Source organism: Eptatretus burgeri, chromosome 17 (genome assembly GCF_056783735.1).
Source record: "Eptatretus burgeri isolate ZD-2024b chromosome 17, Ebu_testis_v1, whole genome shotgun sequence".
Taxonomy (NCBI): domain Eukaryota; kingdom Metazoa; phylum Chordata; class Myxini; order Myxiniformes; family Myxinidae; genus Eptatretus; species Eptatretus burgeri.
Window position 1 is genome coordinate 39961548 of NC_140977.1, and position 16592 is coordinate 39978139.

At 45.6% G+C, this 16592-nt stretch overlaps 1 protein-coding gene across 1 annotated transcript; it reads left to right on the forward strand.

Moving 5' to 3' along the window:
* The first annotated feature begins 3916 nt into the window (after positions 1–3916).
* RBX1 (ring-box 1) lies at positions 3917–16243 on the forward strand. Its single transcript, XM_085863419.1, has 5 exons — positions 3917–4170; positions 9122–9200; positions 10967–11037; positions 15231–15316; positions 15795–16243. Exons 1-5 carry the CDS (start codon positions 4090–4092, stop codon positions 15805–15807), a joined length of 330 nt encoding a protein of 109 aa, XP_085719545.1. The 5' UTR covers positions 3917–4089; the 3' UTR covers positions 15808–16243.
* The last annotated feature ends 349 nt before the right edge of the window (positions 16244–16592 follow it).

The following is a 16592-nucleotide window of genomic DNA, read 5'->3' on the forward strand; positions in this document are numbered from 1 at the left end:
GACATGGCCTGAGAGGAAAGAAGTGGAGAGTTTGGACGAGGTGTTCGACTCGGAGTGCTTAATGCATGGGATGGTCCCTCTGGAAAGGTAGTGGAAGTTAAACTAGAATTGGATATTTACCTTCAAACAGACTCGGTGGTGTCATGGAACATCCGCTCCCTGTAGGTCAGGGAGGTCGGTGGTTTGAACCTGGGCCCAGTCCAACCAAACATTTAAAATGGGACATGCTAATTCCTTACTTGACGATCTGGCATCCCTGATGCCCTTCGCAGTTTTTCTGCCCCCTGATGCCTGGCGTCCCCCTTTTCCACCACGCACGGCACCTGGCGTCCCATTATCCACCACGCACGGCACCTGGCGTCCCCTTATCCACCTGGCACAGCACCTGGCGTCCCCTTTTCCACCACGCACGGCACCTGGCGTTTGCTTTTCCACCACGCACGGCACCTGGCGTCCCCTTATCCACCCGGCACGGCACCTGGCGTCCCCTTTTCCACCACGCACGGCACCTGGCGTTTCCTTTTCCACCACGCACGGCACCTGGCGTCCCCTTTTCCACCATGCACGGCACCTGGCGTTTGCTTTTCCACCGCGCACGGCATCTGGCGTCCCCTTATCCACCCCGCACGGCACCTGGCGTCCCCTTTTCCACCACGCACGGCACCTGGCGTCCCCTTTTCCACCACGCACGGCACCTGGCGTTCCCTTTTCCACCGCGCACGGCACCTGGCGTTCCCTTTTCCACCGCACACAGCACCTGGCGTCCCGTTTTCCACCCCGCACGGCATCTGGCGTTTCCTTTTCCACTGCGCACGGCACCTGGCGTTCCCTTTTCCACCGCACACAGCACCTGGCGTCCCGTTTTCCACCCCGCACGGCACCTGGCGTTCCCTTTTCCACCGCGCACGGCACCTGGCGTTCCCTTTCCACCCCGCACAGCACCTGGCGTCCCCTTTTCCACCGCGCACGGCACCTGGCGTTCCCTTTTCCACCGCACACAGCACCTGGCGTTCCCTTTTCCACCGCACACAGCACCTGGCGTTCCCTTTTCCACCGCACCCGCAAATAAACCCGCAAACAAACACACAAACAAACACACAAATATGTGGTGTCCGAGGTGCAGCGGAACATGGGAAGCAAGAGTGTTAGCAGTAACTCCGCTTTATTGTGCGTCCGGATGTACATCACTGTCATCCCGAGTGGGCGAGTCATGATATACGAAATCCCAATCACATGATACAGCACAAAACAAACACGCGAACAAACCCACAAACAAACACACAAACAAACACACAAACAAACACGCAAACAAACACGCAAACAAACCCACAAACAAACACACAAACAAACACACAAACACACAAACAAACACGCAAACAAACCCACAAACAAACACACAAACAAACGCGCAAACAAACCCACAAACAAACACTCAAACAAACACACAAACAAACACGCAAACAAATCCACAAACGAACCCACAAACAAACACGCAAGCAAGCCCACAAACAAACACACAAACAAACCCACAAACAAACACACAAACAAACCCAGAAACAAACACGCAAACAAACCCACAAACAAACACACAAACAAACACGCAAACAAACCCACAAACAAACACGCAAACAAACACACAATTAAACACACAAACAAACACGCAATCAAGCCCACAATCAATTACACAAACAAACACGCAAACAAACACACAAACAAACCCACAAACAAACCCACAAACAAACACGCAAACAAACCCACAAACAAACACACAAACAAACACACAAACAAACCCACAAACAAACACACAAACAAACACACAAACAAACACACAAACAAACACACAAACAAACACACAAACAAACACGCAAACAAACACGCAAACAAACCCACAAACAAACACACAAACAAACACGCAAACAAACACACAAACAAACCCACAAACAAACACACAAACAAACACACAAACAAACCCACAAACAAACACGCAAACAAACCCATAAACAAACCCACAAACAAACCCACAAACAAACACACAAACAAACCCATAAACAAACACACAAACAAACACACAAACAAACACACAAACAAACAAACCCATAAACAAACCCACAAACAAACACGCAAACAAACACACAAACAAACCCACAAACAAACCCACAAACAAACCCATAAACAAACACACAAACAAACCCACAAACAAACATACAAACAAACCCATAAACAAACCCACAAACAAACCCACAAACAAACACACAAACAAACCCATAAACAAACCCACAAACAAACCCACAAACAAACACGCAAACAAACACACAAACAAACCCACAAACAAACCCACAAACAAACCCATAAACAAACACGCAAACAAACCCACAAACAAACACGCAAACAAACACGCAAACAAACACACAAACAAACCCACAAACAAACCCACAAACAAACCCATAAACAAACACGCAAACAAACCCACAAACAAACCCACAAACAAACCCACAAACAAACCCACAAACAAACCCATAAACAAACACGCAAACAAACCCACAAACAAACCCACAAACAAACCCACAAACAAACACGCAAACAAACACACAAACAAACCCGCAAACAAACACACAAACAAACCCATAAACAAACCCACAAACAAACCCACAAACACGCAAACAAACACACAAACAAACCCACAAACAAACCCACAAACAAACCCATAAACAAACACACAAACAAACCCACAAACAAACCCATAAACAAACACACAAACAAACCCATAAACAAACCCACAAACAAACACACAAACAAACCCATAAACAAACCCACAAACAAACACGCAAACAAACACACAAACAAACCCGCAAAGAAACACACAAACAAACCCATAAACAAACCCACAAACAAACCCACAAACACGCAAACAAACACACAAGCAAACCCACAAACAAACCCACAAACAAGCCCATAAACAAACACACAAACAAACCCACACACAAACCCTTAAACAAACACACAAACAAACCCATAAACAAACCCACAAACAAACACACAAACAAACACACAAACAAACCCACAAACAAACACGCAAACAAACACACAAACAAACCCACAAACAAACCCACAAACAAACCCGCAAACACCGGTCTGTGAATTATAGTAAAGATGTAAATTTAAATTATAATCCTTGTTTTCCGATATTTGCCTGTAAATTGTTAATACTCAAATATCTGAGTCACGTCATCACATCTTCCAGAATTGCCCCCCCTGGCGGACGGTCGTGAGATCCAACAATATTAGTGTCACGATGTGTGTGTGTGTGTGTGTGTGTGTGTGTGTGTGTGTGTGTGTGTGTGTGTGTGTGTGTGTGTGTGTGTGTGTGTGTGTGTGTGTGTGTGTGTGTCGTGTGTGTGTGTGTGTGTGTGTGTGTGTGTCTGTGTGTGTGTGTGTGTGTGTGTGTGTGTGTGTGTGTGTGTGTGTGTGTGTGTGTGTGTGTGTGTGTGTGTGTCGTGTGTGTGTGTGTGTGTGTCGTGTGTGTGTGTGTGTGGTGTGTGTGTGTGTGTGGTGTGTTGTGTGTGGTGTGTCGTGTGTGTGTGTGTGTGTGTGTGTGTGTGTGTGTGTGTGTGTGTGTGTGTGTGTGTGTGTCGTGTGTGACAAGAGTAACATTTTACTGTAAAGCCACAACAGTGATAGTTATTATCTTTTTCAGATATCATGTTTTTTCTCCTTTGTTTTACGGTCACCAATTCCCTTTTTCCTGAACTCGATGTCCTGATGTTGTTTTGAGGTGTATAACAGAGAAATGCTAGCTCGGGTGGGCACTGCCCTTGAGAAGTCCAATATTTTGCGCCTTTTTAAACATTAATACGTTATGTAATCGCTGAGGTAATAATAAACTTTAGAACCCGAGTTGTACATCTTTCCGGACTGTGCGAACGCGTCAAGTAAATTAAATACAGAAATTGTGGATTAAACGGAAGGAAGGCCTTTGGAGTTGAGAAGCGTTGTTTGAAGTAACCTCGAATCAGAATTTACAGTGGTTGGTGCGTTACAAGTTATTATTTTAAATCAAAGTCAGTACAACTATTAACTGGAGTCTGGAGAATGGCTGCAGCGATGGAAGTCGATGCTCCAACCTCTTCGTCGGCGACTTCAGGAGGGAAGAAGCGGTTTGAAGTGAAGAAGGTAATTGGTAAACGAACGAAGTCACTAGTTAATGAGGAGATTTGTTTTTTAGTTTCCTTCACGTCCTTTAAATATTAAAATTCTGTTTCACAGCTCGACGAAGCGACTGCAGGAGGTGGGATTTATTACATGGAAAAAGGAGGCGATTTGGACAGGATCTTATGGAGATGTTGAACATGATGAAGGGGGGAGACGGAATAGGTGCAGAAAGTTTCATTAGAATGGAGTGTGAGGGGACCAGGGGACACGGACTGAGAGGGGACCAGGGGACATGGCCTGAGAGGGGACCAGAGGACATGGCCTGAGAGGAGACCAGAGGACATGGCCTGAGAGGGGACCAGAGGACATGGCCTGAGAGGGGACCAGAGGACATGGCCTGAGAGGGGACCAGAGGACATGGCCTGAGAGGGGACCAGAGGACATGGCCTGAGAGGGGACCAGAGGACATGGCCTGAGAGGGGACCAGAGGACATGGCCTGAGAGGGGACCAGAGGACATGGCCTGAGAGGGGACCAGAGGACATGGCCTGAGAGGGGACCAGAGGACATGGCCTGAGAGGGGACCAGAGGACATGGCCTGAGAGGGGACCAGAGGACATGGCCTGAGAGGGGACCAGAGGACATGGCCTGAGAGGGGACCAGAGGACATGGCCTGAGAGGAAAGAAGTGGAGAGTTTGGACGAGGTGTTCGACTCGGAGTGCTTAATGCATGGGATGGTCCCTCTGGAAAGGTAGTGGAAGTTAAACTAGAATTGGATATTTACCTTCAAACAGACTCGGTGGTGTCATGGAACATCCGCTCCCTGTAGGTCAGGGAGGTCGGTGGTTTGAACCTGGGCCCAGTCCAACCAAACATTTAAAATGGGACATGCTAATTCCTTACTTGACGATCTGGCATCCCTGATGCCCTTCGCAGTTTTTCTGCCCCCTGATGCCTGGCGTCCCCCTTTTCCACCACGCACGGCACCTGGCGTCCCATTATCCACCACGCACGGCACCTGGCGTCCCCTTATCCACCTGGCACGGCACCTGGCGTCCCCTTTTCCACCACGCACGGCACCTGGCGTTTGCTTTTCCACCACGCACGGCACCTGGCGTCCCCTTATCCACCCGGCACGGCACCTGGCGTCCCCTTTTCCACCACGCACGGCACCTGGCGTTTCCTTTTCCACCACGCACGGCACCTGGCGTCCCCTTTTCCACCATGCACGGCACCTGGCGTTTGCTTTTCCACCGCGCACGGCATCTGGCGTCCCCTTATCCACCCCGCACGGCACCTGGCGTCCCCTTTTCCACCACGCACGGCACCTGGCGTCCCCTTTTCCACCACGCACGGCACCTGGCGTTCCCTTTTCCACCGCGCACGGCACCTGGCGTTCCCTTTTCCACCGCACACAGCACCTGGCGTCCCGTTTTCCACCCCGCACGGCATCTGGCGTTTCCTTTTCCACTGCGCACGGCACCTGGCGTTCCCTTTTCCACCGCACACAGCACCTGGCGTCCCGTTTTCCACCCCGCACGGCACCTGGCGTTCCCTTTTCCACCGCGCACGGCACCTGGCGTTCCCTTTCCACCCCGCACAGCACCTGGCGTCCCCTTTTCCACCGCGCACGGCACCTGGCGTTCCCTTTTCCACCGCACACAGCACCTGGCGTTCCCTTTTCCACCGCACACAGCACCTGGCGTTCCCTTTTCCACCGCACACAGCACCTGGCGTCCCGTTTTCCACCCCGCACGGCACCTGGCGTTCCCTTTTCCACCGCGCACGGCATCTGGCGTTTCCTTTTCCACCCCGCACAGCACCTGGCGTCCCCTTTTCCACCCCGCACAGCACCTAGCATTCCCTTTTCCACCGCGCACGGCACCTGGCATCCCCTTTTCCACCGCGCACGGCACCTGGCATCCCCTTTTCCACCGTGCACGGCACCTGGCGTTTCCTTTTCCACCCCGAACGGCACCTGGCGTCCCCTTTTCCACCCCGCACGGCACCTGGCATCCCCTTTTCCACCCCGCACGACACCTGGCGTTTGCTTTTCCACCCCGCATGGCACCTGGCATCCCCTTTTCCACCCCGCATGGCACCTGGCATCCCCTTTTCCACCCCGCATGGCACCTGGCATCCCCTTTTCCACCCCGCACGACACCTGGCGTTTGCTTTTCCACCCCGCATGGCACCTGGCATCCCCTTTTCCACCCCGCATGGCACCTGGCATCCCCTTTTCCACCCCGCACGGCACCTGGCATCCCCTTTTCCACCCCGCACGGCACCTGGCGTTTCCTTTTCTACCCTCGCCGAAGGAGAGGGTATTGCATTTTGTTCTGTTTGTTTGTTACTTGCAAAATCAAATCTTTTTCAAGTACTGTATATTGGTCAGTCGATTTTTTTTTTCTCCATCTGTCTGTCTGTTTCGCTGTCTATCGCCTACAGGTCACAATTTTATACCGATCTTCACGAAACTTCACACATGGTAGAGTTTGTCACAAGGAAGAAGTTTATTGTTTTCGAGATCAAAACGTCAACAACTCAGGTGTATTTCTAAATTCCTCAATTTTCATCCCATCGACTTGAAATTTGAAGAGGATTTTCATATCAGGTCACTGAATTCAACCTCCAATTATTATTGAGATCAGCATCGACCAAAAGGTCATCATCAGCTGGAATTCTCAATTTTCATCCGATTCACAAGAAATTTGAAGAAGAGTTGCATATTTAGTCGTTAAATTCAACCACCATTTATTTTTGAGGTCAAATTTGGTTTTTGGATCTTGCATCTGCACGACGTCTTCTTGTTTGTCTGTCTGTCTGTCTCTGTTTCTTTGTTAGTCCGCACAGAACTTTCCTGTTTTTCTCCGCAACTGCTTGTCGGATTGAGACAAAATTTTCACCATTGGTGTGACTACTCGTGTGGAATGTTTTAATGATCATTATGATGTCATAGATCATGTGGTGTGGCAGTCATGTTGGAAAACAGAAAAACTTTGAACCTCTGTATCTCTGAAACCACACCAAGGACAAAATTGCAACTTGGCACATAGCAAGTACTCCTCATGGGGAATGAGGGATTTTTTTATGACGTCATATGTGCCTTCGTTACGACATAATTGCATTTGTAGAACACTACATCCGATCAGCTTGAAAATTTTGAGGGTCATCGAGAGATAAAATGGTCCACAAAACTTTTTATTTAATGATATCAGTCACGTGTTTCGGCAGCCATATTGTTTTTTTTTTTTTTTAATAAAACCTTCAAAAATCTTGTTCACATCAAAAACAAGGTTCATACATATGATGGACGTCATTGGTCACATGGTTTGGCAGCCGTATTGGATTTACCCTAACACATATAGAAATCTTCTCCAGAATGGCTGGACAGATCGAGGGGAAACTTCACACAAATGTTCCCCAAGGCATGTGTGTACAAGGTTGTTAAGGAATAATTGAGAAGTCGCATGGTTTGGCAGCCATATTGGATTTAAGGAGAAATAGTAAATTATGTTTTCTCTGGAACTGCTTAATCAATCGACGTAAAACTTCACAATTGTGACCTAGTAGTGATGGGGAATACATGTTTTAAATTTCAACTTGATTGGACACATGATCTGGCAGCCAGAATGATAAAAAAAAAAAAATTCTAATAAGGCTCACTTGGCTGTGCCTGGATGGGTTTAATGGTGGAGGAGTAGCAGCTGAAATGCTAATCCTTTCCAAGTTCCTCCTGATGACTACATGTTTGCTCTTTGCTTGTTTGGGTTCCTACTGATGACTCCAATGCAGGACTGTTCCTATTTGGTCTTCTATTTGATTTGAATTGAATTAATTTTAATCCCATTCTGAATTCAATTGAATAATAAAAAAACGTCATGGGTCATGGCCAGGTGTCCGATCAAGGCGGGGTTGCATCGAAGGGGGACATCTTGGTACCCGGTCATCACTGCCAACTGTTTCTAAAGTGGCAGTTCTAATTATATCTTATTAATGACGTAACACACTAGTACACAAACGACGCAAAATAAGTCCTGGTGAGAGTCTGCAATCTCTGCTCTCTTTCTTGTTCTACCCTGCTACCCCAACCTCCTAAATGAGCATAAACCTCACTTCACTTAACCAACAGGCTCTTTAATTTTCGATTCCTGGTGAAGAGACATCCTGATCACAACTGAGTATGCACGCTGTACACGTGCTCACGTATACAAATAGATGCTTGGCATTGATGATGTCTCAATCGCACTGCTTTCCTGGTCAACACTTTTGTTTTTGAATTGCTCATCGAGCCCAAGATACTTCACCAAGCTATATAAAATATAATGTTGTGGTAACATGCATTGATTGTTAATTTAAAACCACATCACAATACAAGGTCATGTAAACTGAAGTGCATGTGTTATTCCCATGTGGTTTTTCAGGCGAGGTTCTGGTACTTGCACACTAACTTGTCTGTCTGTGGAAAGCATCTTTATCCTATATAAAGAAATGGATGCTGTCTGTCTGTCTGTCCCGTTTCCTATCTCTCCTCTCATTCTTCGCTCATAATTACCAAACTTCGTTGGCATAATTAACAGTCTTTCAACTCTGCTTCCGGGATCGAAATTCACCATTTACTGAAATTTTTCATTCAATCCAGTCGAAAGTAAACTTTTCTCAAAGCGTTAGCCAGACCGAACGAGATCATGGCATTGTGGTGGGCAGCACTTCAAGCACATTGTCACGGGATTGTTGTTGTTCCTTGGTCCTCCCATCCTACGAAGTTCCATACCATCCCATTACCCGTTCTTGATGGCTATATCTGCTGGTTTTAAAAATCGAATATGTAGGTATTTCAATATTTCACTTGACGATTGCTTGTGTTTCATGAAATAAAATCAAACTTATGGAATTGCTGCAAAGGAAAGATGAATGTGGAGTGTGTTGTGGATTTACTCATTGATTTTTCTTGTTGTCACACTCCCTGCAGTGGAATGCTGTGGCTCTGTGGGCCTGGGACATCGTTGTGGACAACTGCGCTATTTGCCGCAACCACATCATGGATCTCTGTGCGTGTTAACTTTTCTTCCTTCCTTTTTCACTTTGCATTTGCTAATCCCGTTCACTAATAATAGTTCACAGATCCCCGTTCACTAATAATAAGTTGGGTCACCCAATCAATATCAGGTTATTTCGTCGTTAGTACTCATAATAGGCATTTACCACCATCCTTGACCATGTTGGCCGAGGCCCTCACTTTTCGTTTTCTTCCGCCATCACTTTTTCACCTTTTATTCGTTTTTAGGTCCTCTCTACCGAGATGACCGAATATAGCCGGACAGAATGTCCATCCGTCCGTCAGTCCGTCCGTCAACAATTTTTCTTTCCGATCTTGATGAAACTTAGTATGTGGGTAGAGGTCGATGAGTGTTGCACAACGATATAACTTTTGTCCGGGTTCAAGGTCAGGGTCAAGGTCACATAAGTTATAAAAATCGCCATTTTCAAAACCTATCTAGTCTGCCATTCTACAAGATATTCGGCAAGTGTTTATTGATTATGATAGTAAAAAATATTATCTTGTATCTACCCGGACAGATTTTTGAATTTCCGTCCCGTTTGACCGCCACGTAACCTGGAAGATGGTCAAAAACACCTCCCGGTACAAAGAAAACTTTTTACTTCCGATCTTGATGAAATTTGGTATGTGGGTCGAGGTCGATGAGTGATACCCAACGACATATTTTTTTCCCGGATTCAAGGTCAAGGTCACGAGATCACGAAAGTTGTGAAAGTCGCCATTTTCATAACCTATGTCGTCTGTCATTTTAGGAGGTATCTGGCAACGGTTCATCGATTATGATAGTAAAAACCTTATAGAGATGACCGTCACCCCCACAGGGGGGTAATTTTAAAATTCGTTTTCTCTGCAACCACTTGAGCGATTGACACCAAGCTTTCAACATAGGAGCACCTACCCATGGGGAATGTTTTGACAAAGTTACATATCCAAAATTGATTGGAAAATGTGGCTGGCATTCCAAAAAGTCTGTTATCTACAGGCATGGGTTGCAGGATGTTTCACGTAGCAGGAATAAACGGCCTCGACCAAATTGGTATATTCATCCTGTGGTGGCGTGTCACTATCTTGACTGGGAGAGGGGCGGAGCTTGGACTGCGCACATTTGTTTGGCCGGAAGATGATGCTATCTATCCTGAAGGCGTCATTATTTGTTGTTGTTTTTTTTTTTTACATCAATTTGATTAATAATTGAAAGTTTTTATTTGGAGGTTGACATTCCACTTGTGGAAATGATACACTCCAGCAAATTTGGGGAAAATTGGCCCAGGGGTTTGGAAACCTATTAGGAACAAACAAACAGACTCTCTTTATATACATAGACATGAGTTCCCTGACAAGAAATTTCAACAAAGGAGGGAGATCATTTGGCTCACCTTGCCTCCACAATGGTTGCCAACACATGGGGGTTTTTGTTAGTTTGTTTTGGTTGTGCTCTATCCTTTGCAAAATTCTGAGCATCAAGCAAGAACGTAGCACGTACCATTTTTGAAGTCTTTGGTATGACTCGGTCAGGATTTGAACCGCCGACATCCCAGACTTAGTGGCTACTCTAACTATTACCCCAGCGAGTCTGTTGCCTTAAGTGTTCATGAAAATCAGGTCATTGGCAGTAAATGCTGTACTTTTTGAAAGATTCTGCTTGTTCTTCTGACAATGGGTATCAGAATTATATCATTGACTCCTTTCAATGGCATTCAATGTTGAATCGCTCTGGCAGTGCTACCTGACATTCCTTGCTCTATTTTGCGGCAGGTATTGAATGCCAGGCGAACCAAGCATCAGCAACCTCAGAAGAGTGCACCGTGGCCTGGGGTGTATGCAATGTCAGTTTTGCTCTTCCCTTTTTTATATATCCATATAAATATTCACAAGAAGGAAAGTTTATTTTTGTTTGGGTTTGTGCACACTTTTCATTGTATTCTCTGTAACTGGTGGCATAATTCCTTGCGGTACCAAGCCAAACTGGTCATACACTTGTATGTACGTGCACATGTGTTCATTTACTTGTGTTTAACTATGTAAACTATTATCATTATCATTATCTGATTTTAATTGTTTAAAAAATAATTTTCTCCAGTTAATGGTGGTAATTCATACATGTATCACTTTTTAGACAATGACATCAGGAAACCTCAGTGTACTTTTTGCATGAATTGCAAAGACATTTGTGTAATAAGTCACAATAAACGTGCAATATGGGATTGGTAGGATAACTTAGAGATGTGCACACTCATTTGAGCTGCCTTGCTTGGGTTTGCTTCACAGCCCAGCTATAAACTGCCATCCTGGTGTTTCACAGGTAGGGAGAGGCATCCATGCATGTGCCATCCCTCAGATGGACGTTAAAATTGGTGTACCATCTGCTGGCATTAGTTGGTCAACGTTAACGATCCCACGGTTTCCTTCAGGATGAGTAAGCGAGCTATCGTTGGCACTACGAACAAATTACAAATTTCTGTCATCTTCAGTCGATGGTTCGGCTTGGTCAGGTGTTTCGTGAAAGACTTTTGCCAGAAAAAGACCATGGGTTAAAACTGGGATGGCAGATGATCACACCCTGTATGCTTGATGCCTTTTCTTCTTTCTTATTCAAAGTTGAGGCTTCTGGAGGAGCAAGAACATAGAATGGATGAGGATGTAAAAGAACAAATTAAATTGGCAGAAAGAGAGGAGGGGAAACACATCACCAGCAACAGGGATGAGGGACAGCATAGAGGGAGACTTGAGAAATATGGGATGTGGGGAAGAATGAGGGTGAGGGGAGAACAAACAGGGTGGACAAGATGGATACAGAAGCAAACTCTCAGGAAGGAAAAACTGGAAATTTGAAGAGACAGGATTGAGGAGGTTTTAACGGTGATAGAAAAGTTGATTGTTTTGGATGGGAACAATCAGATGCTGGTGAACAGCTGTCTTGAAGATCCTGAGGGAAGAATGAGATTGAAGAGAATGGAGAAGTTGGTTCCACAGGCGTGAAAAGCAGAACAGACGAGTGGTGAGCTATGTTCACCACCCTTATTTCTCAAGTCTCCCTCTGTTGTCCCTCATCCCTGCTGCTGGTGATGTTTCCCCTCCTCTCTGCTGATTGATTTTGTCCTTTCACATTCTGGACTGAGAGTTTTATTTGAAGGGGGTTGCTGGTTGACCGTGTGCGTCCTGTAGAAACCTGGGGAACAACGCCCGACGAGAGCAGTGGTTGGAAGACCAGAAAGGAGGCGGTAGAAGATAGAGACCACCAACCTGCCTGTGATGTCAAAGTGATAGCCCATCGACTCAGTTTTATCGTGGGAGATTTCAGGGGGAAGAGTGAGACAGAACAGCATCTTCAAGGCTTTTCCAGAGATGGATCATCAATGATCTCTCCGACTCTCTGGAAAATCCTCTATCTCTTTGCTGATGACTCCACCCTCTGCCGTACCATCAGTCATCCCTCAGACCGGCAAGCAGCAGCTTCTTCGCTCACTGCAGATCTGGATAAAATCACAAACTGGTCCAACACGTGGAACATGTCTTTCAATGCGGACAAATCTCACACTCAAACTATGTCTCTTCGAAAGGACCGTTTAGACCCCCCCCATCCACTTTCTCAACAATCCTCTGGAAGAAGTCTTTTCTTTCAAGCTTCTGGGTCTCACTATCTGCCATGACCTTTCCTGGGAAAGCCACATTTCAAACCTCGCCTCCAAAGCCAGTCGCCGACTGGGAATCCTCCATCGTGCAAAGTCCTTCCTCGGCCCACCTGAGCTCCTGACCACTTACAAAGCTTTTGTCCGCAGCCTGATGGAGTACTGCTCTCCCCTCTGGGCTGCTGCTCCTGCCTCCCACCTTTCTCGGCTTCACGCTGTAGAAACCAAGGCATTTCGGATCATTGGCATCTCCCACAATGAGGCTGAGTCTTTGGGCCTCTCACTCAATCACCGCAGGTTGGTCGGTGGTTTTTCTGTCTTCTACCGTCTCCTCTCCAGCCTCGCCCCCCCCCTGCTCTTTCTGCGATTTGTCCCCACCACATTTCCACAGGGCACTCAAGGTCCGCCAACAACCCCCTTCTGGTAAAACTACCAAAATCAAGAATCACTGCTCACCTTCACTCTTCCATTCCTCTTTTTTCCTGCCTTTGGAATGAACTCCCTCACTCGATTCATTCCCATTCTTCCCTCCAGGCCTTCAAAACAGCTGTTCACCACCACCTGTTATCATCCCCCATCCAAATCCTCGATCTTTTCTACCCCCGATATTCCACCCAAGCCCACCTCCTTCAAATTCCCTGCTTTCCTTCCTGAAAGTCCCTGTAATGTCCATCTTCTATTCCCCATGTTCACAGTCCCATCCCTCTCCCTTCCACAGATCTCCTAATGTCTCTGTTCCCCACTGTTTTGTCCTTCCCACTCCCTCCCCTCTTGTCTCATGCCCCCCTTGCTGTGCGTTGTGTTATCTCTCACACGAGCCTTGACAAGGAAAACAAACAAAAAAAAAAAAAAAATGGAAGAATTGAGGAACAAAAGAGCTGAGGTGTGCAGTTTGCCTGGATTTTTGAATTTTAACCAGATGTTTGCTGGAAGAAGGCATGCATCCTGGAGTTGTTGGGGAGGGTTGGATGACTGAAAGAGCAAAGGGAGCAATGCTGGAGAATATATGGTAGAAAACAGAGACCACCAATGTGCCTGCAATCTGAGAGCAACAGACCTTTTACTTTAGCCTTATCACGGGAGATTCCAATAACTTTGAGAGCTTTATATGCTACAGAATGCACGAGAGACAGATGTGAATCTGGGGCACCAACTCTTAGGGGAGAGCAGTGTTCCGTTTAGCTACTGACAAAGGCCTTGGAGACTGTGCGTAGCTCTATACTTTCAAGGAAATACTTTCAAGACTCGTGAATGAAAGGGCTAGCAGGATAGTTGAGAGATACTCACACTCACGATTGAGCTGTTTATCTTGTATTTGAATCCTGACCCAGCTATAAAATGTCCTGGTATTTTGAGGCATTGTGTGTGCCCTCCATCAGAGGGACGTTAAGCTGGACCCGTCAATCAGCATTGGTCCTTGGTAGACGTTAAATATCTCACAGTGTCTTCCGCAAAGAGTAGGCGAGTTATCGCCAGCATCCTGAATTAATTTCAAATTCTTACCAGAGTCGAACACCAGGGCAGGCCAGCCGGTACAGAAAGATTTGTGCTGGAATAGTCGTTCCCCCTGGCTGAGCCCACAAGGTGGGAATAATTGGGGTGTAGTAGTAGTAGTAGTAGTAGTAGTAACAACACAACTGTATTTGCCTCCAACCTTGCATTCTTGCACACCAACAAGTAGCGTTCCATTACGACAGAACATAAACCAACCACACATTCCTAAGCCACGAGTGCAATTTAATGTGGCGGCACACCATAACTTGATCCTTGCTGACTGCCATAGCCGTGCCCCGAGGCCCGTTTCACCTGCTGGTCAGCAGTAAATTGTATTGGTCGTGCCTTCACGAAATGCGAGCCAACATTCCCTTTTAAGTTTATGTTCATGCTGTTGCAAGTCTTTCGCCAGTTTATTACATTTTATCTTTTAATAACCACATTGCAAGAGGACAAGTAAACTTGTACTGACCTCATGGGTTAAGATTTTTTTTTTTTTACACACTCTCACGTCGTTGGTTTTTATTTTTATGCACGAGGGGAAGTTGTTCCTAATCTTGGGTATATGTAGAGTAAATTATGCAAATGAGGAGACTGAGAAGTAACACAACAGCAGCAGCAACAGTCATGTTTATATTGAGGTTCGTGGAAGAGCGGAAACGTCCGTTAATTACATGGCTTGTAATGAGGTGAAAACTCGCAAAACATTGGGGAAGCACCTGAAGAGCAATTTTCAGGAGAGATAAGTGAAGAATAAGAAGAAGAACAGGTCTTGAACTGGCAATTTTTGTGCCAATCCACTGATTTCTCAGGAAATTTTGAATGTATTTGCTTTCATTTGGAATTTTGGTGATTATCATCTCTAATTTTGTTCCTTCTTCCTCCTGTGTGTCCAGCATGCCTTTCACTTCCACTGCATTTCCCGTTGGCTTAAAACGCGACAGGTTTGCCCTCTCGACAACCGCGAGTGGGAGTTTCAGAAGTAAGCTGCTGTGTTACCGTTATTCGAGAACAGTGTAAATGGCTTTGAAAGTGTAATTTATTTCTCTTGATTTGTCAGTTTGTCTCCGTTGTATAACCTTGCAACGTAATCTGCCTCGCCGTTTCCGAAGGGACGGGAGAAGCTGTTGCAATCGGTCAGTGTGTCGGTCAGTGATTGTGTGTGTGCATGCAGATCTACCTTAATATAGAAAGTTCATAATATATAAGATCTACTGCAATCTTATATACTCCAGTGAAGATTCTGCATTTTGAAATCCTCTCGTAATTTTGTTCCCATCTGTTTTGCTAGTGTACCCATCAAGCTCACCAAAACTAACCGATGCTGATGTGGGGGAGAAGGGGGGTTAGTCGAGGGGCAAGGGATTTTTCATGATGGAAGTAGAGGAGTGATCATCGGGTTGGTTGTTTTACAACAATTGGTGTTTGTTCTGATGTTTTTTTTTAAATTTATTTTGCAGGTATGGCCACTAGGTGATGGAAAGCACTGTGGGAAAAGAACTCTCCCCACACCCCCACCACCCCTTCCAAACTCTCTCCTCCAAAACGGCCACCGTGCCATTGTTCTTGCACATGTTTAAAGAGCCTACATGTTGAGTTTTGACATATTTAGGAGATGTTTGTAAAGGTTGCTTGCTTAGCCACAGGCCATTGTTTTCCAGATGTCACAAAGACTGAAAACTGAACATTACTTCATGTAAGCTTGTAACTGCTTCTCTTTTGATGATCGTTTTCGTAATAACATCCGAAAGGTTTATTGCTGTTATATATTTTTCAGAACATATTGGCATTCAGTCATTAGTGTTCTTGACCTCTATGTTTAGTTTTGAGACATCAATGACACGAGGAATGGTTGGTGTTTTTCAGTTTTCACTTGATTTAATAAAACGTCAGCACGCTCAAGAGTAAATTGCAGAGGATTTTATCAAACAATGGGATGTACTTGGTAAATATTTGATACCGTGCATGTTTGTCGTGTTTAAATGTTATTTGCCACTCAAAAGTGGGTGGTTCAACAACGAATGTCTTGAGTTGTTTATAGACCTTTAGCTTGAAGCAAAGAAGAGTAAAATTAGTTTTACAACTTATTGATTTATTAAAAACATTCAACATGGTGAACTGACCATGGATTATATGAAGATAATTTTTGGCTTGGGAACGAAGTCCAGGCTGTCCACAAAGTGTTGTTCCGGTTTTAAAATTTTATGACAATCAAACCAAAAGAGGTACAATGACGTGGTTTTTTTTTGCATTTTGTC

Bases quoted from the DNA above. Each gene is read 5' to 3' on its own strand.
- RBX1 (XM_085863419.1), top strand. From the start codon at position 4,090: ATGGCTGCAGCGATGGAAGTCGATGCTCCAACCTCTTCGTCGGCGACT. The intron at 4,171-9,121 runs GTAATTGGTAAA...CACTCCCTGCAG, and splicing joins AGCGGTTTGAAGTGAAGAAG to TGGAATGCTGTGGCTCTGTG. The intron at 11,038-15,230 runs GTCAGTTTTGCT...CTGTGTGTCCAG, and splicing joins TGGCCTGGGGTGTATGCAAT to CATGCCTTTCACTTCCACTG.